Raw genomic sequence first — 24,982 nt, 5'->3', positions numbered from 1 at the left:
GTTACAATAGGGAGTGTAGTTCGTCAAGTTAACCTTTGGCTTACGCTTACCCTATCGACTTTACACTAACCCTATCGACTAAAAAAAAGGGGTAAAACAAATGCATATCAAGTCTCATTGGGGCAGGCACCTGCAGAAGAAAAAAATAGTACAGAACCAAAAATCATATGCAATTTGGAAATAGCTATAAATCATATGCCAATAAGTAGCTGGCTGCAGCTCAATATACAAAACAAAAACCGCAATATGTAAGAAGAGCTACCTCATTACATTATTGATCTCATATCTAGAAAGCTACAAATTGAAATTACAAGTATACATCATTTGCTAACTAATAAACTACGCTGGCTTCGCACTATAAGCTCAAAAAAGGAATACTACATCCAATAGATACAACAGCTGAGAAAAAATTAACAAGAAATCAAAGAAACAATATCCTATGGGATTTATAAACTAAAGATTTCTGCCACAAGATGGGGAGAATGTGGAAGGAGGATAGGTTACCCAAAGATATAAAAAAAAATGCCAAGGGAAAAATTTCACCAAGAGAAAGGGCTAGCACCCAGCAAGAAGATCTCATTCTCTACATCTTTTACCCACTGACAAACACGGTTGCAGGTCTTGATTGCCAAAGCCTGCAGATTCACATCATAGTATTTATTATTATTTTTTTATTTTTTTATTTTTAAAAAGGCTTAATGAAATTAGCACCAAAAAGAATGATGATACTATATAATTCATTTTCCTCGAATATATATATATATATATATATATATATATATATATATATATATATATATATATATATATATAATTCATGAAATTTATCTATAAACAGCAAAGCTGCAAAGGTATGAAGAAATATTAATAGAAGTACAAGGCTCAAGTAATCAAATTTGGTTCATGTAGCCAAACCCCACTTATGGGATTAGAATAAGGCACAAGTAATGAATGAATGTGTGGGCTGCTAGTTTGCAAGGCAGTGAAACAGGAGTTCATCATTGTGTAACCCTTACTGCCATCAACTAGAAACAATATATGGTGATGAAAATACAGATCTTTAGCTCCCAACATGATACTAAATGCAGAAATTGCAGTACATAATATGCAAACTTTGTGAAACATGTTGGCAGAACAAAAACTGTTTCTATTGCTGGTTACACCAATCACCAACTATATTAAATGATAGCTACTTGTTGAGTTGGTTGGCAGAAGAAGATTTTGGTCATTGCCAGCTAAATTAATAGCTAAATTACTCAACATATGTTACAACACAGTTATAGCCATAGAACATACCTTGTCAGCAAGGGGGTCAAATGCAGCATATAGCTCAAAATCTTGAGTCACCCAGCAAAGTAGGACTGCATTAAATTAACATTCGTAAATATATTAATCAAAAAAGAAACACCGTTGAGTAATTCTTGACCTTCATGTATACTATGACAATACTGCAAAGAATGCAAACAATATTTACCATAATTTTCATCTCGCCGAAACTGGGTCTTGTGGGGACCAAATCCTTTATCATGCATGGAAGCATAGATCTTCTGGTACGCTCTAAATAATCTGTCACAATAGTAAATTGGAGTTAATAATTACTGCTTTTCAGGTTCAGTGGAGAAAACAACTCTGCATCTGGTTACAGTTTTTACCTTTTCTGCTGCTGTGGTGTATTGATTGGGGATGAGAACTCTGAAGATACATATTGATCCAAGTATATGCTGCGGTATATAAAATGCCAGAGTCCACAAGGACCACCAATACCAGTGTATGTATCCCTGAATCTCTCTGGAGAATGTTGGCCTAAATGGGAAGATGCAGAACCAGATCGAGAAGTTGGATCCACAGGTAAATCCTCAATATGCATCCCGCCATCTAGCATAGATCTTTGGACCTCACTTAGCACATTTGATTTCAGAAAAACAGCCTCGATACTTGCCCTGTAGTAATCAAATTCTCCCATGAAAAAAGGAAACAAAAATTACAAAGGAAAACAATGTGCATGCTTTTAGAAATACTCAAGGATGGTTTGGAACTAAACATAAAAGTACTTCAAAGTTCAAACAAAAATTTTACTTGAGCAGTAGTCCTTTTTCCTTGTCAAATTATTTAGTAAAGTTAAATCAAAGTAAACAAAAGTAAAGAAAAGAAGTCAATTGAGCAGTAGTCCTTTTTCCTTGTCAAATTATTTATTAAAGTGAAATCAAAGTAAAGAAATGAAGTCAATTTAGCAAGACAGCAATCCAGAAGAAGAAAGCCATCTGTTCAAGCTGGTTTCCATAATTGTGAGTTCTTTATATACGCAGCTGGCTGAAACCCAAAGTGTATAGCTTTAATTCAAAGACAAACATTAGTAGTACCTGCACTCCTTGAGATGGTAAAAAGCATCAGAGCGAGTAGTGAGCAACATCAAGTATGTATCAGCCTGCAACGACCCAATGCATCAGAATTGTCTAAACATAATGCACAATCAACATGTCATGATGCTAAAAGTTTTGATAAACTCATATTTGATAGCTGTAAGTTGTATTGCATCTATAAGAATTCATAAAATCAACAAAAAGGGAGTAAACAATTTTTTATGTCATAGATAAAGTTATTCTGAAAGTAGAAACTAGACCTATACATAATAATCAAATGCATACAGAAAACAAAGCAGTGAAAATCTGGAATAATCAAAAGCACAAAGAAAACCAAACAGTGAATCTTGACTTCTAAAGCAGGAGCAATGTCACTTACATCCAAATATTGAACATATGCATATAAAAACGCCATGGAATTATATTTTGGCAAGCATATTGGTGAGAAAGACTCAGATGTCCTGCATGTACACAACATGAAAATAACAAGTTATTTTAGTGCAGCGGAAGCAGCGTTATACGTAAGCAGAATAAAATCATGGAGACAATGTTACATATGCAATTCACTGACAAAAAAAAAAAAATATACTAACGGAATAAAATGGAAGATAATAATAATATCAGGGAGGGGGCTGCTATCGGCAAGGGAGAGCACACATAAGTCCTTGCAAATAATTGAGCAGAAAAAATCATAGTATATGTGTATATCTATGGCGGAATCCCTACCGTCCAGGGTCATTTGTAGGCAGTTAATAACATTTAGATCAGATATGACTAAATAGAACGTTTTTTATACTGTGATTACTTCTAATTCACAAAATGTAGCCAATCAACGCCTATCCCCAAAGGGTTGTTTTGTGAAACACATATAGAGATATCTTAGCAAGACGCAGTGACGTAAAGTGCAATAGTAGGTTGACAAAGGATGCATACACAAAACAGATCATTATACTTCCCTCTGTTTACCTAATATTGCTACAGGAGGCAAAACAAAGATGAGGAGAGAAATAGAGAAAAAGATGTGCAAATATGGTAATGTTGCAATATTTGTGAAACTTCCTAAACAGTAATTGTTGCAATATTACGGGAGCTGAGGAATTACAGTTTACTAATCCAATCCGAATTTCACCGTTTGGTACCCTAGAATTTGAAAAAAAATTCACCATTCAAGCGATTAGTTTGTTGGGCAGGGAGGAGAAGAAAGGCCATTGAAGGTGATGATATCAGTGTAACAAAAAAAATAGAGAATCATCTCATGGCCTGGACTGAAACTCTACACTATGGAAGCCATCCAGTCTGCCAGCACTGTAATACTATCAAGCCAGAATATCAGCAACATACTAACCATCGAATTTTATATCTCATCCTCCAACAAAAGGACCAATTAGCTCTTTGACATCAGGAGAAAGCAGCGACTTTCAATCTAGCAAGTAGTGAATGCCGAAATATTCCTAGACAAGAACATCTTCAATCAAGTATCCACTTTGGTGACTCCGATTTTTTCTACTGTGTAAACTTCCAATACACATTGGACCTACATACCAGACCAGATCACCTAATTAACTAGTCCCTGAGACTTGATCTCTAAATGAGTCATAACTCACAAGAGTTCCTCTTACACAATGTCAGTCTATGCTTCCCATATAACATGCAAGTAAAGATACAAATGTAAATGAGGTGAGATTAGTTAGTAAGAGCTGCCCACCCTCCCAAGTCCCATCCACAATTTTCAAATATTAGATGTCATCCTCATCACTGTGTGTTCGGTGAGAGAGCTCTGGCCAATCTCCCTCGTTTCCAGCTGGGACAAAATCTCAAGTTAAGACACAATATTGGGTAGACCATGGACTAACAGGGAAACCTTCATAACCAAAAGGCACAAAGGAATAACGGAAACGGATCAAAAGACGAGGATAGATCAGCCAAGACCAGTCATTTATAAAGTCAAGAGGAAGGTAGGAGCTTAACAAGTCAAATAGAGCTGGATCATGCTCAAATAAGTCGTATTAAAAATTTGTCTTTAAATCTCTATTTATCAAGTAGTGAATTTGTCAGTCCATGATTCAACAAAATAAAGAAGACATATAACTCTTGTCCTTCCAAAGCAATGATGGTCTCAAATCTCAACTGCTTGGAAGTGAGATTGCATATATCCGACGCCACCTTCAACAAGATCAATACATTGAAATGGGGGTTATTAATACTATTTTTCTGATGGGTTAAGGTTCTTCACTAGAATATACCATGAAAATATTACAGCATTAAAACTGAAATATAAATATATAAAACCAGATATCCTTAACCGTGATTTACGCTTAAAGTTTCCAACTACATGTGTCACAGCTTTAAAATGGATTGTGGGTGTGGGTGGGTGTGGGTGGGGTGGGGAGGAATACTGACGAGCTACTTGGTACTATATTTTTTACAAACAAACATGGTTTCAAACTCCCTGGAAAACAATCTGTCAAACCTCAAGTAACATATATATACCCCTATTAGCCCTATACCACAGCATGACAAGGGAATTCAAACATGTTAAAGCCTCAGTCTAGCAAATAACTGCTAAAAAAATCCACACTAAAGTCAACAGATTACAAATGTGGAAAAATTCAAGCAAGCTTGCCTGAATGACTCCGATGACATAACAAAGTTTGACAACAGTAGCATATCATCTGGATGAAGAGAAGCTTTTTGCGCCCCTACAAGACTAACAACCTGCAGCTTCACAGAGTAAGATATATGGAGTAAATTCAATAACAAAAAGGGAAGTAATCAAAGATGTGACAAAACCTTGTGTTTACACATCAATATTGCAAATAAGACCCCTGAATCAGCAACATCTTGCAATATGGCACCTGCAGCTTGCCTCGTTGGATAAGCAAGAGGTAGACATGTATAGGCATGAAGAAAAGTAGCTGGGTTCCTGATAATAGTAAAGAAAGGTTTATATTTATTCCAAGCCACAATGAAGATCATACTATCCACCAATTGAATTATATAACAATGTACAAAACGCAAATTGAGCAATGATAATTAGTAAGCTGAATAAACATACTTGACAGAATAATGAAAAACAATCTACTTTCAGAATAACAGGTAAACTATTAGATAGGTCTATGAAATTTACATTAAGAAAATAAGAAAATATAAAGGATATGTCAACCAAATATAAAATAAAATAAAACTAACGTGACCTCATACCACCATGAACTTTCTCCGTTTTTTTTCTTTATTTCTTTTTTAGATAAGTCACTTTCATTTTCACATTTGCTAATGCAAACTTCAACCTTTGCTATCAATGAGTAAACTTTTTTTAATTAAAAAAAAATTAATAAATAAATAAACCATTGAGATGAATCTAACAAAATCCCATATGGCTAAGTTTTTCAGACGAATCTAACAACATTTTGAAACGAATCTAACAAAATCCCATTGAGACGAATCTAACAAAATCCCATATGGCTAAGTTTTTCATCACGTCAGTGTTTCATATTAATATTCAAAGGTTTTCATCTATTACATAAAAAGGGGGAAGTATATCTTATCTACAAAATCATGAGAAAGATAATTGCTGCTTGTCGTGCAACACTGTCTCCGTTTATAACAAAGCCTCAAAAAAGAGAGATTAAAAGATTTAAGCAAAAAACTATTGTTGTCATGCACTATGCATACTGATGCTTCAAGTACATAAACATTAGCCAAACTGTCATCAGTCTCTCCTAAAAGTTGCCAAAGGCTAGCCAGCCACCAATGAGAATCAGCACAAAATGCACATAAAGTGAGGAAGTGAATTATTAAGATCTGTAAAAGTAATAGATTAACAGGGACGAGTAAGACAGACCAACTGAAGGAATGGATGAGAGATGAAAAAACAGCATCTGTTCCACCAAGCAATGGTGTCATATCAAACTTTGAATTCTTCTCAAAGCATCTATTCACAGACTTTGTCAAAATAAGGATCATCTGCATACAGAATATCACAGTGCACAAGTCAAAATTAAAGTTCCATTCATCAACCAATAATACACAGAGAACCCAAGAAAAAGGAAGCTACCTGACCATAAAGCAGCTCCAACTGTCCTCTTAAAGACTCATACGGTTCCTCAGTACAGCTAATACAGACCAAGTATATAGGTCCCTTCACAAGAAATACCACCTGAAATCAAAGTAGAGGTTAACAGGGTATGAACTGATGCGAAAGTAAATGCATGACTGAACGATGGTGTAAAAAGAAAAACATGCTATAAACCAGCAGATTCTTTCAAATTCTCCACGTACGAGAGCATGTGTTTTTAAACCCATTAAACAACCACATCAAGCAGCAATACAATCTACATCATGGATGAGTATCAAGCACCTGGTCAACTTCTTGAAATCTAGAAATTATATAAATCGAAATCATATCAATCTATGCCTTCATTAGTACTATCACAATATCTGGAAAAACATCGTCCTCAAATGACCAAAAAGAATGGTAGCGGGAATAGTAATATGACCTTATGGACTTAATATCTATCTGATATGAAATCTAATTCATATATGTCAGCTCATAAATTAACAACAAAGCCTTAGTCCAAACATGATCCGGAGTTGGCTAGCATGAACCGTCATAAGGAATGTTTGTGGGAAGAAAAAAAAAAGGATAAGCTAGCGAAAGTATCATAAATATAAGCTCATATTGAGTACGAATAATTTGCCTTCAACAACCCTTATTCCTTAATAAAAGTCAACTTTGCCCAAAGTTTATGACCTGTAACCATTATTATATCAAGAAAAGTATATAGATCCACAATAAGAAAATATAAAGAATACAGTTGTACTTAATATATATATATATATATATATATATATATATATATATATATATATATATATATATATATATATATATATATATATATATATATATATTCTCCATTTCAAAAATACCTTCAATCTTTCCATTCCAGTCTGTTCAAAAAAGTCTGCCCTATTGTTTCTTTGTTCCTTTTTTAATTCATTATTTGGTAAATGTTTTTTCCTTATTAAGCTCCCATGCCTCACTTGTCAGACGCAAATCCCCCTTCTCTCACAATCACATTCTATCTCCTATTTGAAAAGCAAAAGAGTACCCACTTCACACTCTTCCCCCCTCCTTTCCTTGGCTTCTGTTGTTACAAAACTAGTTAAGGTGTTGATGAAATGGAGTATATATACAGGGAAAACAGGAAAGGAAAGTTCTAATAAAAAATATATAAATAAAAAATTTGTATCAAAAAACAACAAAAGCAAAACAAGAAAGGATGTAGTAAGTAGGATTCCAATGCCAAAAACATCTCCATAATTTATATTAGTACGTATGATCCCACTCCCTACAACCTTGCCACCGAATTACATGGTTTATGTTAACCCAAGTGGATCTCATTACCTAAGGATAATTTGCATAGCAATTTTAACTCCAATTAAACATAAAGTTTTGGTGCTTAAAGATGACAGGATACGAGTAATTACTTAACATAACAAATTGGTGCCAATTCTAGCAACACATATTTTCCATGTTTGTAGTTTATTATTTAATCACCATTTCATGGACACATTGTGACTTCTAGTACCATGGTCAAGACGCAACTCTAAATGTATGGTAACTCAGAAGTCAGAAACAAGCTAAGCCCTGACCATAGCATGGACTCTGGAGGGTTCACTGTACACAGTCCAAGGCTGAGGGAGGCCCAAACTACACACACACACACACACAAAAAAAAAAAAAAAAAAAAAAAAAAAAGGCTCCATGCAGGCATGCACTACTGACTAGGGGTGAGCAAAAATTTAGGGTACCCTGATATGGAACCGGAACCTGTTCGGAACCGCAGGTTCCAAACCCAGAACCTGTTGATCCGGTTCCGGGTAATAAAATTAGGAACCTGTTGCAATAGGTTCCGGTTCCGGGTAATAAAATTTTAAATCTAGAACCTGTAGGGTACCCTGTTAGTACAGGTTCCCTATAGGGTACAAGAAACCGGAACCTATATGGTATTAAAAATTCTAGACAATTAGTGTTGGTTTGTTATATTTGAAGTACTATACTAAAGTTGTAAGCTTTTATTGTGATCATCTATTTTAAAAAAAAATTAAACTTACTTTGATAGACAGGGTACCCTGTTTAGGAACCGGAACCTGTTGGTTCCGGTTCCGGTTCTCAATTCTTAGGAACCTGTTGCAACAGTTTCAGGTTCCGGTTCCTATTTTTAGGAACCTGTTGCAACAGGTTCAGGTTCCGGGTCCTGATATTTTTACAGGGTACCCTGCTACGCTCACCCCTACTACTGACCATAATACCAGAGTTCTACAAAAAATAATATTGAAATACACGTGATCTTTAATCTAACGATCCCAGATATCAGGAGTCTCTTCTCCTTATCCCTCCTACCTCCTCCCATTCCTCTTCATGTTGCTTCTAACTTCCACAACTCAATTTACCCAACAGTAACCTCCATCTTTGATTTAAAATCCTTGATCCATCCAATAAATTTTGTGAAAATATAATATTTTCACCCTCTACTTCTACTCCCCTCCAATTTTCATTAGTTTTGCCACTGGATCTTTTACCCGTTTATATTCATGGTCAGAAGCAGTGTTCAATTCTTCGTATACTTTCTTTTATGTGCCAAAATACTAAAGAGTAGTCAATATAAACTATTTAAAGAAAAATAGTTTGGAGTTTACACTGCAACAGATTTGTTTAAGTAAGAAACACAGAAGCAAAAGGCTACAAGTTCTACAATTTGTGAGCAGAAAGATTCGTAATATAACTCTTTTTTTTAAAATGAAAATACTATAGCAATGAAGTAAATAGTACAAACAGGGAGAACCAGAGGTCCAAAGAGGATGAAAGATGCAAGTACAATAAGAAAGAGAAGTCCTCCTACTTTCTGGTCCAGCCGTGGTACGACACCTGAACTCAGATACTCAATTTAACATTCTGCATTAGCTAAGACCCACAAAATACTAAAACCTACAACACTCATGAACAAACATCATTCCTACTCAATGCCAAAATTCCTGTCCCCAAAGCACCCACAAAAAAGTAAAGATAGTAAGCAACAAGAATAGAAGCCTTAATCCCAAAGATGGGGCTGCTACATGAGCCAAGATTTTATCTCCAATACAAGCCTACCATGATCTTAAAAACACTAGCCACTGCCACAAAATCCTATGTCCCTTATGCCTATCTGCAGATGATCAAATAAATTTCTTTTAACCCACCTTATGCTGACACCATTTAACAGCTTCTGTCATAAAAGGAGACTGTTTACAAGAGAAATTTAAATGCCTACTAACTGCCTCTCCACTAGAAGATGCACAAGTGAGAGAAACACTTTATTTAAACTCCAAACCAGTAGTCTAACTAGTATTGACTACTTAGTCTCTCCGATGTTGCTGCTCACACAAATGGCTTCACACACTTTGAAACCTTAGCCTTCCAAAAATACTAGAAACTTGAAATTGTTGTGAAAATGGTGCTATTTGTATCTCGTCATAGAAAGAATATGAACAGCAAAATGCCAAACTCAGCAAACTAGTCCTTATTGTCCTAGGAATCTGTCAAAGATATAAACTGAACCAGCTAAGTGCAGCCTCAAATCTTGCTAGTTCACTGAAGTACTGAACTTCCACTCAAGAGGCTAACCCCCAATATTGCCCATGAAAGTATATCGGTTCACACAGTCTTCCTAAATGCAATGAGATCCTTCTTACCTACCTCAGCTGTACCTAACTAATGGCATATAGTTCTGTGAGATAGCTTTCATGAGCCTATGCCGGATTACGATTTATGCGTACCCATTGACACATCCCATCCATTCCCCAAACAAAATACCAGCTTTAAGTAGCTCCTGGAAGAGATCGCTTTGTAAGTTGGATCTGCAACCTAAAAACTGCAGTTTCAACTTACAAAGCGATCTCTTCCCTTTCCCCACATCAACTGGAAAAAAAAAATATCCCTTAACTTTCTCCACCCTCTTAGGTTGCATCCACTACAATTGAGAAGAAAGTAAAAGAAATACCAAAAGATAAATTGTACCATGTAATATACACCCTATCCCCAATATTTAGAGAGATAAGCCTTTTATGCCAATTTAGCATACAAGAGGTGATCATTAGCCTAAGCATAGAGAAAAGAGGGTTTTATTATCAATACAGATGAACAACAAAATTCATATTCTAACAGTAATCTATGATACTAGGACTCTATATTGCAGCTGAAATATCCACGTCTGACACTCGATATTCCGAATAAATATAGATAATTGGACGCTTTGATTTTGGCATAAAACGAAAAACTTAATGCTTTTCACTTATGCATACATGAATAACAATTAAAAGCATCCTTATTCACATGTCCCAATTCCCAAACATAGCTTTGGTACTGGAAAACATGTCCGGGCATCTTCAAGTTTAAAAGTTTCCATGTCATATTTACCCATGCACAAGCGCAACACTAATATCTGAGTCCTTGCATAATAAACACTAGACATAGCTATAATAAGAACATGAAGACATTGACATGCCAAATTAACAGAAAGGTTTGCTCTATATATAATTATATTTTAAAACAAGTGCAATGTCATTAATAACTCACTTTGTTTCACCATGACAGTTTTTAGTTTTCAAAATATGCATAATAATAAGATCTAAAAAATAGTAAACCACAATATTCAATGAACTCTTGGTTAAACTAACCAAGTAACCATTTGGGAGTGAAAGGCAATTTAACAGTGAAATCACAATAATCAAAAATGAAAGAAAAGTGAGTGAGCAACAATATAACAAAATGAAACAATAACCTGATGCTTTCCTGCCCGAACTAACTTGACACGATCACCCCTGTGAAAATAGGTCGGGTAGCATATTGTTTAGTTAACAAGCTTGCATACTAAAAAAAACACTATAAAATTTGCAATTTACTCAAGTGACCTACCCATTTTCAACAAAGGAAATTATAGCTTGCAACGTTGCTGAAAATCCAGCAAGCTTATGTTCATCGCCATACCTATTACATGACAGCAAAGTCATTTAATATAAAAATACTGATACTCGCGTTGATTCCTACACATGATTGTCAACTCCATCAAAGTAGTAATTAGTAGATCACATTATAACAACTTGAAGGCAGATGATAGACCTGGAATATATAGGTTTCCCAGAATTACTAAGGATGAAGAAGTGCTTTTTCCTCTTCCTCCATGAAACAGAGGCATCATCCTGTATATTCATACCGCAATTGGTCATCAACGGTTTCACACTAGAAAACCCTATAACTCAATAGGTTAATTAACAAAGCCAAAACTTTAACGATTGCAATCAATGAATTTCTTCCCATACTTGATACTATTCCCTATGTTAACCAATACCCACAATAATTGAACAGGGTTCAGAATAACTACTTATTAATCCAAATGCAAGGTCATCGAAAAATTCTTACTACGTATTTGAAATGATAAGATTGTACATTCATACAGTAAGTAAGTAAATAGATGATGATGAAGTGATTGAAAGGGCAATTAAAGAGGGAAACCTCGTTAACATGTCGCTTGCCTGGAACCCAAGCCGGTTGAGAATCAGCTATGCCATTGACTAAACCTCCATCTCTCTCTCCAATCTCTTCAATCCCAGATGCACTACTGGCATTACTGCTACCTCTTTCCCCAGCATAACCACTACTTCCAGGGCTTGTAGGAGCTTCCCCTTCCACTTCTCTCCACACCACACCGGTACCGCCACTCGCACTCACTGAATTACTTTCTCTCTCCTCTTCCTCATCTTCCTCCACCGCCACTTCACTGCTAACCTCCTCTTCATCCTCCTCTAACTGTGCAACATCAATTTCCGGTATTGGACTTCGATGACTCTCTTCAATTTCATTTGAATCGATTTGGGGTTGCGATTGCGATGACGGTTGATCGTTGATTGGAGGAGCTAGGTCATCATCAACAAGAGGAGTCAATGTGAGTGAGCTGAGGTGATCATCAATGGCGGAATTGTTGGTGGGAGTATCAGGAAAGGGATTAGGGTTTTGGACATCGGCGGCGGAATCGTAGGCGGAGTCGGAAGAAGTGGAATCGGAGGCCATAGGAGAGAGAAACCACCTATGGCCCCAAACCAAAGGTTAACCGATCAATCGAATTGTCGAAATCAAAATTAGGGAATTAACACAATTCTGGATTATTAGTATGGAGTAGGAGTATGATTAATCTGAATTTTCAAAGGAGGGATTATTGTGAGTAGTTAGGCGATGAAAGTGAGGCACGTTTTCGAGTTTTGGGGAAGAAAGGGATCGTGAAATGGTTCTATTAAAATCTGCAGGTCAATCCTATGTGTGACTAGTTGGTGGTCGCAACTTGCAAGTGTGTGCGCCTCGTGGGAACAGAATGGATCGGACTTTATGTTACCAGCTTCATGTAGAGAGGGCTTGGGGGTGTAAGACCTGTAACCGTGTAATTGTGTAAGCGAATTGATACTCTCTATTTTACTTGGTCTAGTGGTAACCGGTAACGACTTAAGCTTTGTATTTTCCATCCTCGAATTAACCTGAGTTAGGAGGATCTGTGAGAGGTTTCGACTTGATAGAATCTTTTTCTATACGTACTACTCCCTCCATTTTTTTTATACTTACTCCACTTTCCTTTTACGGCTGTTTTTGGATGCCTGCTCCATTTCCTTTTTTGAAAAACTTTTATAATATTTAATTCAGTTCTCTCAACTAGTGGAATCCAAAATTATTACAGAATACTTTTAAATTCTCTCTCCTCCAATTTCCACTAACTCCACTATTTCTATATTTTATTATTTTTCTAATTTCTCCTAAAACCCCGCGTATGGAAAATTAAAGCAAGTATATAAAAATAGAGGGAGTAACAAATAAAATCATGTTCTTTCACTTCACTTGAGTTGCAACACCTCCGATTTAGTAACTAATAATAAATAAGAAATAAAGGTAAATAAACAACCTTTAAATAAAATTGCGGAAGCATACACCTAAATCGGAGGTATCACCGCCACAATCGACAACCTGTCAAGTGTTAAGGTTTACAAAAATCCAAATAATTACAATCCAATAAATCTAGGTGAGCTATTTATACAACTTTACAAACTCGTTAATTCGTTGTAGCATACTAATCGAAACGCTTGAGCTCCCTTAGGTATGATCACTTGATCAACCTGCTTAAACAACAGCACGCAATCAGCAAAGCTGAGTACATACAAGCTGCGAAAGAAATTAATAAATACCTAACATGCTACTAATAATCAAGCATAAGCATCATTAAATTATAGACTCAACACCTGACTCAACCATCAAATTTATTATGACTTCACTAGTTAATATTAACTAACTCATTTATTTACTTCATTGGATTTAGCAATAGACAAGGTTGTCCAACCCATGTCCCATTTGGAACATCAATAAAAGAAAACCACATGCATCCTTTTGGAACACATCAATAAACATCCAACAACCACGGGCGCGACTCCGTGACCGTAGTTAGTATGAGATCTCACCTAACTCCTAGTTTTAAAAAAAATATTTAAAATAGGAGACTCGTAGATCATACGGCCTCGATAAAAGTACACGGCTAATACCCCATGTACCCCAACCCCTGATTGTCATTACTCCAAATGTGCACCAATCCAGAGTTTTATTGCTCATCCATCTTGCACTATACGTGATTTACAGGTTTAGACTTGGTAATGACTCATATGTATTACAATACAAACATTCCAAATACACACGTATCTCATCCTCTCGTGGAAAAATCAAGTCAACCCATTTCTTATAGGTTCTCAAAAGCACAATATGAGACTTTTCACCAGGTAACTTGATCTGATACAGATTGTTGGTCAATGACCCTTTCAGCCTCACAAGCTCTAAACCTTCCTCAATCACCTGCTTGACCATCTTTTCTCCATATTTCATGCCTTCAGCCACAGGTGTTGCAGCTTTCCCAAATTCATTAGGTTCGTCTACACCAGTCATAGGCCGATAAAGGTAGTACGCCAAGGATGCTGGATCATATACCAACATCACATAACTCGAAGGTTTAAGACCTTCAGTAACAGTAAATAATGAATTTGCTTCAGTCATAGACTCTGCTTTCATATACAGTTGTTTCCCAGATTTTACATATAAAACATAGACAGTGTTCTCCTGCACATAAGATTCCTTGTCCTCCTTGAAAATGAACTGAGGAACTTATCTGGGGGGGGGGGGGGGTTCGAAGAAAATGGGGAAATCCGTTAACCCTTGAGTTGAAAGTCAATATCTCGAATGAGGGGGCTTTTATCGGCTGAAAAGCTTTAGTAATCTCGGAAAACGAATAGAACAGCTTGTCGGGAGCTAACTTAGATAAGTAAGATAACCCAAATTTTGGAATTAAGGTCCTGTTCTCTTCACCTTAAAAAAATAATATTAAGTAAAAATAATTTCAGTTCAGTAAAAATAAGTTCAGTTCAGTAAAAATAATTTCAGTTCAGTAAAAATAAGTTCAGTTCAGTTTAGTGAAATTCAGTTTTCTTAAAGAAGAATTATAATAGAAAATCAGTAAAAATAATTTCAGTTCAGTAAAATTAAGTTCAGTTGAGTAAAAATAAGTTCAATTCAGTAAAAATAATTTCAGTTCAGCAAAATTAAGGTGAATCAAACAGGGCATAAGACTATGATTTCCTGTACAGTAAACAAAAGAAATTCAGTTGACTTTTACAGTAATGATAATGTGAATGTACAATCAACAGGAAAAAAAAAATAAGGTGAGGGAAAATCTCAAATCATTCAAATGAAAACACCATTATAAAGAATTCTCATCGAATTACCAATAAATTAAATTATCAATATTATATCATAAGTAATATCAAATCAACAATTCAAACAAAACCCAGCAAATAACAAACAAAATTCAAGTTAAATTGAAAATCAGCTACAAAAATCAAAATTCAAAGATACAAAATGAAACCAAAAGCAGCAAATAAACAACTGTAACAAAATCATAAACAAGCAAAATTAATTGTATTAGGCGATGATTTAAAACAAGTTCGATTTCCTAGAAAACCCGACAACATGGTCATGTACAATAGGTGTAGCCGGAATTTTACGAGAGAATATAATTAAAGTGTGAATGCCAATCATACAAATGTGAATAAGCTAAGTAATTGTTAGATGTGGCCCAAAATTCCATATGGACCAAGTTTTAAAGAAGCCCAATACAATTCTTCTTGCTTCTAAAGTATGTCAAATATTCTACAATTATGTTGATTATTCTAGAAAAATGGTCAACTTTCTAGCAGCAATATTATCATACAAGCAAATCTAGAGAATTCTTCATACATCTTGAGGCATCCATTTCCACCGACCTTACCAACTATAAACAGTTGGAGTTTGTCTCATATTGAGGCATCCAACCAATATACATTCAACCTCCATACAAATTTACTCACCCACAAAATTACTCATCCATTTACACTAGTCTCCCTAGTTAATCTCCTCCTTGTAATTTATTCCACTATTTTCTTTTCTTTTATTTTGAGAGTTTAATGGTAAGAGTTGTATCTCAATACCCTATTACTAGGGTAACTTTGTACTCTCATTTTATTATAGTGGAATTTTTGTTGCTCGTCGTCGTGGGTTTTTTTACCTCTATTTAGAGGGTTTTTCCCACGTTAAATATCGTGTCTCCTTTTATTGCTTATCTTACATTTTACCTTTAATTTCTCGTTCTATTTTACATTTCCGCTGCATGCTCATACCCAAACAGTAGTCATAGCAAATTTAATAACCCTAACCCTAAAAAAGATAACCCACAAATAAAAAAATAGAAATAGTAAAAAAATCAAAAGATAAACAGTATACCTCTATATTCGCTCGATTATTGCCATTTTTATTGACCCCAGAATCATTCAAAACAGCTATGAAACAGAAATTAATCGATTCAATTAAAAAAAGTTCAAGAATCGACGTCCCACATTTTGATTCTGATTGACTTATACATTTAAACAATAAATTATAAAGAATGTTGAATTTGAAGGTAGAAAGTTTTACTTGATACCCTAAAAAGATAACCCACAAATAAAAAAAAGGGAAATTCCCATTGATACACTCCAGGTATTGACTTTTCTCAGCGGTACCACATTTTTTTTTTGACTTCCTGCTGATACACTTGAGGTTTTGACTTTATAATTGACGTGATTAAGTCTGTTAATAAGACGTTAATAACTTATTTTATTCACATTTTAGGCTTAGTAATAGATGAAATGACTAATATACCCCCATTTTTTTAATCATTTCCCTCCAAAATTTCCCCCTTAATGTTGCTGTTATTTCCCTTTAACTTCCCAACCCTTGTTCTCTCCCTATAAAACCCCATTTTCCCTCTTCTATTCTCCATAAAATATCCCCTCCATTTTTTCGAGCTCACCTCTTCTTCTTTTCTTTTTATTTCTGTTGGTCCCTACTGTTCTAACATGGCTGGTTCTGCAGGCAGTGGTTCCTATTCTGGCAGCAGATTTGGGAGGTCCATGTGGGTGAGACGAATTCAATGCAACTGTAATCCACCAAGACTTGCTGATATTAGGGTGTTTGACTCAATTTCCAATCCAGGGAGGTCATATTACAAGTGCAGGCATTGTGGTTTTTTCATGTGGGTTCCTGAAGATCAAATTATAGCCAATCATGAAGAATCATCCAATTTGAGAGTATTAAGAGAGGAATTTATTGATTTCACAGACAAAGCATATGAGTTTGCAAGCTATGTTTATATGGTTGTTAGAATTGCTCTTGTGATGTATCTTATTTTACTGTTTGTAACCCTAAAATGATCATTGTGTATTTAGTTGCCATGTACTTCAGAGACTAAGTGTACTAGGAACAAATTATAAAAGTAAGGTTGTATTTTCTTGGTTTTGAATGAAAATGGAAAAATAATTTGCATTTTGATTGAGTAAGGTTGTATTTTCTTGGTTTTGAATGAATCAATCATTGAGATCAACTAAAATTAACAAGCTGAACAAAATGGCATCAGTTGCCAACATTCATTAAAGTCTGGAAAATCATTCAAAATGTGGCCACCATTCTTAATATAGACAAAATGGCATAATTCTTCAACATTACCATGTAAGTTCAGCAAAAAAATTCAAAACATATAGAGTTGACTACAAATTTTGACTTTCGATCCAAATCACCAAAAAAAGCATTTGCTACTACTTTGCAAAACAGAACACTTGCTAGCTTTGAGAGTTTCCTTGAGACATCTGGATTGGTTGGCTAGGCAACTGTGAGGCTGTCAGCACTGTTTGTTGCTCAGCTGAGGGTCTTCCCTTCTTTCCCTTAGTTTTTTTGGTTGAAGCTGCTGCTTGAGATGCTGAAGGTTGAGTTGCTGCAGACTGAGATCCAAGTGCTTCAGATTGCTTTGTTGCCTTAGCTGCCTTTGCTGCATTACTTTGGTCTCTGACCCTAGGGTTCTTGATGACAACAGGCACATTTGTCTTCAACTCTTTTCCTGTTAAGCCTCCCTTGCAGGTTGTCATATTATGCCCAAAGCAACCACATTTGCTGCATTTCACTGTTTTTGACCTTTTTCCAGGTTGCTCCTCACCTTCTTCCCTCTTTCTGTTCCTGCTTGGTCTTCCAATTCCCCTCTTCATCTTAGGAGGCATGATGATTCTACCTGACTCATCTGCAGGCCATTGCTCTATGTCAGGAATTGGGTTGATACATACACTGTAAGCTTGCTTATAAGTCTTCACGGAGTACCAGGAACTGACAAAGTCATGTGGGTCCAACTTGGCATCAATGCAAGCCCTAATGGCATGCCTACAAGGCACACCTGTCAGTTGCCATGCCCCACAAGAACAAACTTTCTTGTTTAAGCTGAGAGGAAATTGTGATCTTCCCTCATGAATTTCATATTCACCTGGGCTGGACTTGAATACTCTGCATTTTGAGCTAGCTTTTCCTATTTCTTTCACTAGCTTCACAATTTTTGGAGTTTTGTCTTCATCATTCCAAGACTTTGCATTCTCCATTCTTGTTGCTATTCTAACCATACATACCCTCCTTATTCCTGCACAACATTATCTTACTTAGAAAAACAAACCAAATCAGAATAAAATGACAATGTTAATACAGTAAGAGGTGGGTTAATACCTTCTAGCAAAGTCAAAATAGGCCTACACCTACACCTATTCACTCCTTCTAAGTGGTAAACCCTTGAAGACTGTTGTTTAGGGTAATTTTACCCTGTCACGTGGCCCAATCAGAAGGTGACACGTGTTAGCCCCAGATTGGTCTAAAATGGACCAATCCCTGTTCGACACGTGTCATTCCCGAAATTTAGAGAAAAGGCGGCCTTCAGGCCCAAATCCCGAGAATGCCGCCAAACGGCGCAGCCCACCAATGATTAGGGTTCAGTAACCTAATCAGAGGCACAATTCCCAAAGACCCTATAAATAGGGAGATGTCCCTCATTTTGAGGACACGTTTTACCATTTATTACACATTTTACTCTTTGATAGAGACATCCTGAGCTTGGAATCCGAGCAGATCCCCACCTAAATTTCCACACCTTTTTTCTCCCTTCAAGTTTCTAACTTGTGCGTCGGAGGCGGAGCACCACCCAACTGGTGTCTCCGTTTGTTTTGCAGGTACAACTCACCCAGGATCAGTCTTTCGTGTTGTAACTCTCCCGAGGGACAAAAACACCCAAAACATTTGGCGCCGTCTGTGGGGAGAGTACCTCGAAGATGGTTCAAGAGTCTGTACCACCCACTAACCGTCTGGGTGAAGACCCAGAAGTTTTTACAGACCATGAGGATGAAGATCCTCAGGTCGAAGCTTTTACAGCCGAAGATGGCTCTCTTAGAACTAAACGCATCCGGCCCAGAGACACTCTGGAGCGGGGTGCCTCCCAGGCAGGTCCGAGCAGACCCCCTGGGCAGCCGGAAGGGGCAACCCAAACGGCAGCTGGATCAGCCCCTGTCACCCGAGACGAACTCATGAGGTTCATGACGAGTTTCAAGGGTGAAATTACAGAGCTGATCACCAAAAGCAGGGCTGGCCCAAGTAAAGGTCAGTCGGCGAAGAAGACTCCTCCGTCGAAGGGGAAGTCAGTCAGAAACCGGCAACCCACTCCCCATCCAAAGGAGAAGACAGCCGGGACCATTGATTGGTAAAAAATTCTCCTTCCTGGGGGGAACACCAATAACCCTCGCCGGCCTCATCAGCCGGTGAGAAGTAAAAAATCAACTCTCGATGCCCGAGAGATCATCAACCGGAAGAGAAATCAATCGCTGTCTGAGTCGGCTTCAACGTCGAACTTTCCAGACAGCTTCAACAACATCTCTGCAGGGAGTGCACCCTCCTTGAATGAGAGCCAGACAGGCGGTAATACCATCCATTGTGGCCCTCATATGATTGGAGCCGTCCCGTACGTGCCTACTCAGGCTTACGGGCAGTATCCTCCTCACTTCATGCAGCCGGCCTTCTTTGGGGGTCAGGCGGCATATCCAAATGTCTAGCCATTGGACTGGCAGCTTCGCCTGCTGCGCCTGGGTGAACAACCTTCTGCGTTCACTCGGGAGATAACCAAGGCGGCTCAGCTGGCAAAGGTTAAGAATGTGTTGGTTGGTACCTATGATGGTACCACCAATCCGGAAGACCACCTCATGGCTTACATCAACCTCATGTATCTGCAGGGGTTGGATGATGCCACTTGGTGTCGATGCTTTCCGGCTACATTGAAGGGCATTGCCCAACAATGGTTTGGCAACCTGCCAGCCGGGTCCATAGACAGCTTCAGGTTGCTTGCCTTCCTGTTTGCTTCCAACTTCTCAATGAACATCCCTGCTAAGAAAACAAGCCTTGATTTGAGCACTGTTAAGCAGGGAAAGAGAGAAGGGCTGCGCTCATATGTCAGGCGGTTCAACCTGATCAGAATTCAGATTCAGGGACTGTCTGATGAGGTAGCTTTTACAGACTTTTTTAAAGGTCTGAGAGACGGGTCGACCTTTAAATTCGACCTAGTCAGAAAAGGGGCTTTCACCCTATAGGCGTCCATGAGGGAGGCGGAAAGCTACATTCAAGCTACCGACCTCTGCTCGCCTGGTAGCCAGTCGGACTCCAAGAAGTCTGACAAACAGAAAGACAGCCGGTCAGCTCAGCCGGCTAAAAACAAAGAAGAGAGCAAGAAAAGAAAAGAAGTCTGGGCGGTTACTGATTCTGACCAGCCGTCCCAGAAGAAAAAGAAAGAGTTTAAACCGTACGTCCCCAAGTACGAGTTTAACAAAGATTGCAACTCCATCCTCATGGAGGTAAAGGACCGGCTGTCCATTGAGAAGCCGAATCCTATGAAGAGTTTTGTCCAGTCACGGAACAAAAATAAATTTTGTCAATTCCATGAGGAGGTCAGCCATGACACCAACGACTACTTCAGTCTTCAGCGTACGTTGGACCGTCTGGCTGACAAAGGGCTGTTGAAGTCCTACATTTCTAAGTCCCCAGTCGGGGCAAAAAAGAAAAACAAGGGTCAGTCCTCCAAGACTACCCCCCAGCCTGCTAGTAGCTAAGATACCGATAAGGAGACGGTCTACACTATAGCCGGCGGGTTCTCATGTGGTGGCCCTACCATCCGGGGCACCAAGAGCCATCTTCGAAAGATGGACAAAGATGATGATGAACAGGCGGAAGCCAGCTCCTCCTTCCCAGACGTCTTGATCACTGAGAAGGATAGGGGCAGCGTTCGCCGCCCGCATGATGACCTGGTGGTCATTGAATGTAAGGTTGCCAATCAGCTGGTTGGACGGATCCTTATAGACACCGGCAGCTCATCAGACATCATCAGTCTCCGGTGCCTGCAAAAGCTGAAATACAATGTCAGCAGCATGCATCCGGTCACCCACCCCTTGGTTGGTTTTGGGGGTGGGATGGTCTACCCAGCCGGGAGAATTGACTTACCCATCCGGCTGGGAGAGAAAGGCCAGGGACCACATATTGTCGTCAGATTCTTGGTCGTTGAGGAGTTGACCGCCTATAACATCATTCTTGGCAGGCCAACCCTCAACATAGCCAAGGCAGTAATCATCCCTTCCCTCATGCTCATCAAGTATGAGAGGGATGACGGCTCTGTTGGTTCCTTGAATAGGGATCAGAAGACGGCCCGAGAATGTTATCTCTCAGTCGTCCGAGATACCGTGGCCCCAGGCGGTCAGGAACCAATAGACCTTGACAACGTTAAGGATGCCGATCCAGCTCCTGCCCCATCAGCAGCCGGAAAGAAAAGAAAGGCACCTCTGCTGGTGGAGGTGAAAAAAGAGAAAAAATAGCAATCACTGACCGGTGAACGGTCAGATGAGCTCCGTCCCCAACCGGCTGGCGAAAGCATTGATCTCGTACTGGACGACAGCCGTCCAGAACGCACTGTTAAGGTTGGGACGGTTGCTCATGCTACCTTGGGTGCAAGCTTGCACCTTCTGCTGAAAGAATTCAAAGACATTTTTGCCTTTGAAGTGGAAGAGATTTCAGGCGTCAGCCCGGATCTTGCTGTCCATAAACTTGCCGTGGACCCCAAAAAGAAGCCCATCCGGCAAAAGAAAAGAAACCACGGCGAGGAAAGAAGTTAGGCGGCAGCTGCCGAAGTCAAAAAGCTGCTAGACGCCAGGTTCATTCGGCCTTGTAATTTCCTCGACTGGGTGGCCAATGTAGTCCTTGTGAAGAAACCGAATGGGACCTGGCGCATGTGTGTTGATTACACATACCTCAACAAGGCGTGTCCAAAGGACAGTTATCCGCTTCCAAAGATCGACAGTCTGGTTGATTCTACAGCCGGTCACGCCTTGATGAGTTTTATGGATGCCTACTCCAGCTTCCATCAGATACCCCTGTGGAAGAAAGATCAAGAGAAAACGGCCTTCGTCACTGATCAGGGGCTATTCTGATATACTGTGATGCCGTTTGGCTTGAAAAATGCGCCTGCCACTTTCCAACGGATGATTAATACGGTCTTCATTAATCAAATTGGGAGGAATGTGGAGGCGTACATTGATGACATGATAGTCAAATCCAAGCTACAGACGGATCATCTTGCTGATCTCCGAGAAACATTCACCACCCTCAGGCGGCATAAGGTTATGTTAAATCCTAAGAAATGCGTCTTTGGTGTTGAGTCTAGGAAGTTTCTCGGATTCCTGATTGATCAAAGGGGGATAGAGGCTAACCCCGAAAAGATACAGGCGATGATTGACATGAAGTCACCCCGCTCTGTTAAGGAAGTTCAGAGACTCACCGGTTGTCTGGCCGCCCTGGGGAGGTTCCTCAGCCGGTCAGGTGATAAATGCCTCTACTTCTTCCAAGCAATCAGGAAGAAGACCAGATTTGAATGGGGGGATGATGCTGAGGCGGCGTTCCAGAGGTTGAAAGAGCATTTACATTCTCTGCCTAGGTTGGTCAGTCCTTTGCCTAGGGAGACGTTGTACATGTATTTAGCCGTCTCAGACCATGCCCTCAGTGTCGTTCTCCTTGCTGAGCGAGACGGCGTGCAGCTCCTGGTTTACTTCATTAGCAATGTTCTTAAAAATGTTGAACTCTGGTACCCCATGGTTGAAAAATTTGGCCTCGCTTTGTATATGGCATTCAAAAAATTGAAGCCTTACTTTTTGGCACATCCGGTGGTGATTTACGCAGACCAGCCACTCAAGCGGCCAATGTCTACCTTGGACTCATCCGGGAGAATGTTGAAATGGGCTATTGAAATGCAGAGCCTTGAAATCACTTACGAACCAAGAAAGGCAGTGAAAGGTCAGGCGTTTTCCGACTTCATTGTGGAAATGACTCGTCCGGTGGCTCCGGATAATCTTGTTCAGGTTTGGAAAGTTTACGTGGACGGGAGCTCTACAAAGAACGGTTGTGGTGCAGGCGTAATTTATGAGTCTCCTGAAGGAGACAGATTTGAATATGCACTACGCTTCAAGTTTCAGGCCTCTAACAATGAGGCGGAATATGAAGCCCTGCTAGCCGGCATACGCATGTGTAAGGCGGCAGGGGCCATGAAAGTTGACGCCTACTCTGATTCTCAATTGGTTGTTAGCCAGTATGAGGGAAGTTATGAGGCTACCCATCCGGCTATGATTAAATATCTTTAGGAAGTCAAACAAGAGACCAAGGCACTTGAGGAATTCCGGCTGAATCAGGTGCCTAGGTCGGAAAACAACTAGGCGGATGCATTGTCAAAGCTGGCATCTTCTGCCTGCCATGATACACCTCGGTCAGTCTTCTAGGAAGTTCTTGAAAAGAGAAGCATCTATGAGGATCCCATTGGAGTTCAGGACCGAAGCTCTACCTGGATGGATGGCATCCGGGCCTATCTCTCAGACGACACACTTCCTGATTCGCCACAGGAAGCAGTCGTCCTGCAAAAGCGAGCTGCAAGATTCGAGTTGAAAAATGGAGAACTCTTCAAGGCGGGGTTTCTGAAGCCTTTGTTGAAGTGTGTCACCCCAGAAAAGGGGAAAGAAGTTCTCGAAGACTTGCACTCGGGATTCTGCGCCTCTCACATAGGCGGCAGGTCCCTAGCCGTCAGAGCCAGACGACATTACTTTTGGCCCACTCTTGAGGCGGACGCCAAGGAGTTGGTGAAGAAATATGACAAGTGCCAAAAATTTGGCAAACTCATTCATCGTCCGGCTACTGATCTGACGGCCATCCACAGCCCAATCCCGTTTGCAAAATGGGGCATGGACATTCTAGGTCCTTACACGCCTGCTCCAGGCGGTAAGCGCTATATCTTAGTGGCTGTGGATTACTTCACCAAATGGGTTGAGGCTGAGGCGGTTAAAAACATCAAGACCTCATACGTAATTTCCTTCATCTGGAAGAACATTATCACCCGGTACGGGGTACCCATGTCTATGGTTTTCGATAATGGTCCTCAGTTTGAGACGCCTCAGCTAAAAACTTGGTTGGGAGATCAGGGGATCTCAAGCTATTTCGCATCTGTTGGCCGGCCCCAAGCAAACGGCCAAGTTGAAGCTTTCAACAAACTCATCTCAGACGGCATTAAAAAGAAAATAGAAAGAGCTGGTGGCTTATGGGCAGAAGAATTAATCCATGTCCTGTGGGCCATCCGGACAACAACGAAAGGGGCAACCAGTGAAACCCCATTTCTCATGGTTTACGGTGCTGAAGCCGTCTTGCCCATCGAACATTACGAGCCAACTCTCAGAGTCATGCTGTATGATGAAGAGGCAAACTGGGAAGCAATGCGCCTGGCATTGGATTTACTCCCAGAACACAGGGGCAATGCCGCCTTGCGTCATGAGATTTACCGTCTGAGAATGACGAGAGCCTACAACAACAAAGTACACAAGCGTCCCTTGAAAGTTGACGACTTAGTGTTACGAAAAATGGAGGCAACCGGTAGGGCCAATGAGTTGGGAAAGCTAACCCCAAATTGGGAAGGCCCTTACCGGATCTATGAAGAAGTAAGGGACGACACCTACCGCCTGGAAACTCCAGACGGCAGGCGCCTGCCTAGAACTTGGAATGTAGACAATCTAAAAAAGTACTACTTCTGAGAATGTAAACTTTTTGTAAACAGTGAGTCAGTTAA

General features: G+C 39.3%; 1 protein-coding gene across 1 annotated transcript; it reads right to left on the bottom strand.

Moving 5' to 3' along the window:
- Positions 1 to 153: 153 nt before the first annotated feature.
- Positions 154 to 12,745, bottom strand: LOC110720838 (vacuolar fusion protein MON1 homolog). The gene is made up of 14 exons (XM_021899894.1): positions 11,914 to 12,745; positions 11,521 to 11,600; positions 11,317 to 11,388; positions 11,183 to 11,222; positions 6,415 to 6,516; positions 6,202 to 6,323; positions 5,151 to 5,283; positions 4,984 to 5,075; positions 2,740 to 2,821; positions 2,361 to 2,425; positions 1,653 to 1,940; positions 1,475 to 1,566; positions 1,297 to 1,361; positions 154 to 635 (listed from the first exon to the last, which is right to left on the bottom strand). The coding sequence occupies exons 1-14, from the start codon at positions 12,466 to 12,468 to the stop codon at positions 540 to 542; spliced, it is 1,884 nt and encodes a 627-aa protein (XP_021755586.1). The 5' UTR covers positions 12,469 to 12,745; the 3' UTR covers positions 154 to 539.
- Between the last annotated feature and the right edge of the window lie 12,237 nt (positions 12,746 to 24,982).

The sequence above is a fragment of the Chenopodium quinoa genome, unplaced genomic scaffold, assembly GCF_001683475.1.
Source record: "Chenopodium quinoa cultivar QQ74 unplaced genomic scaffold, ASM168347v1, whole genome shotgun sequence".
Classification (NCBI taxonomy): domain Eukaryota; kingdom Viridiplantae; phylum Streptophyta; class Magnoliopsida; order Caryophyllales; family Amaranthaceae; genus Chenopodium; species Chenopodium quinoa.
Note: the sequence above shows the minus strand (reverse complement) of the source record. Positions and strands in the feature narration are given on the sequence as shown.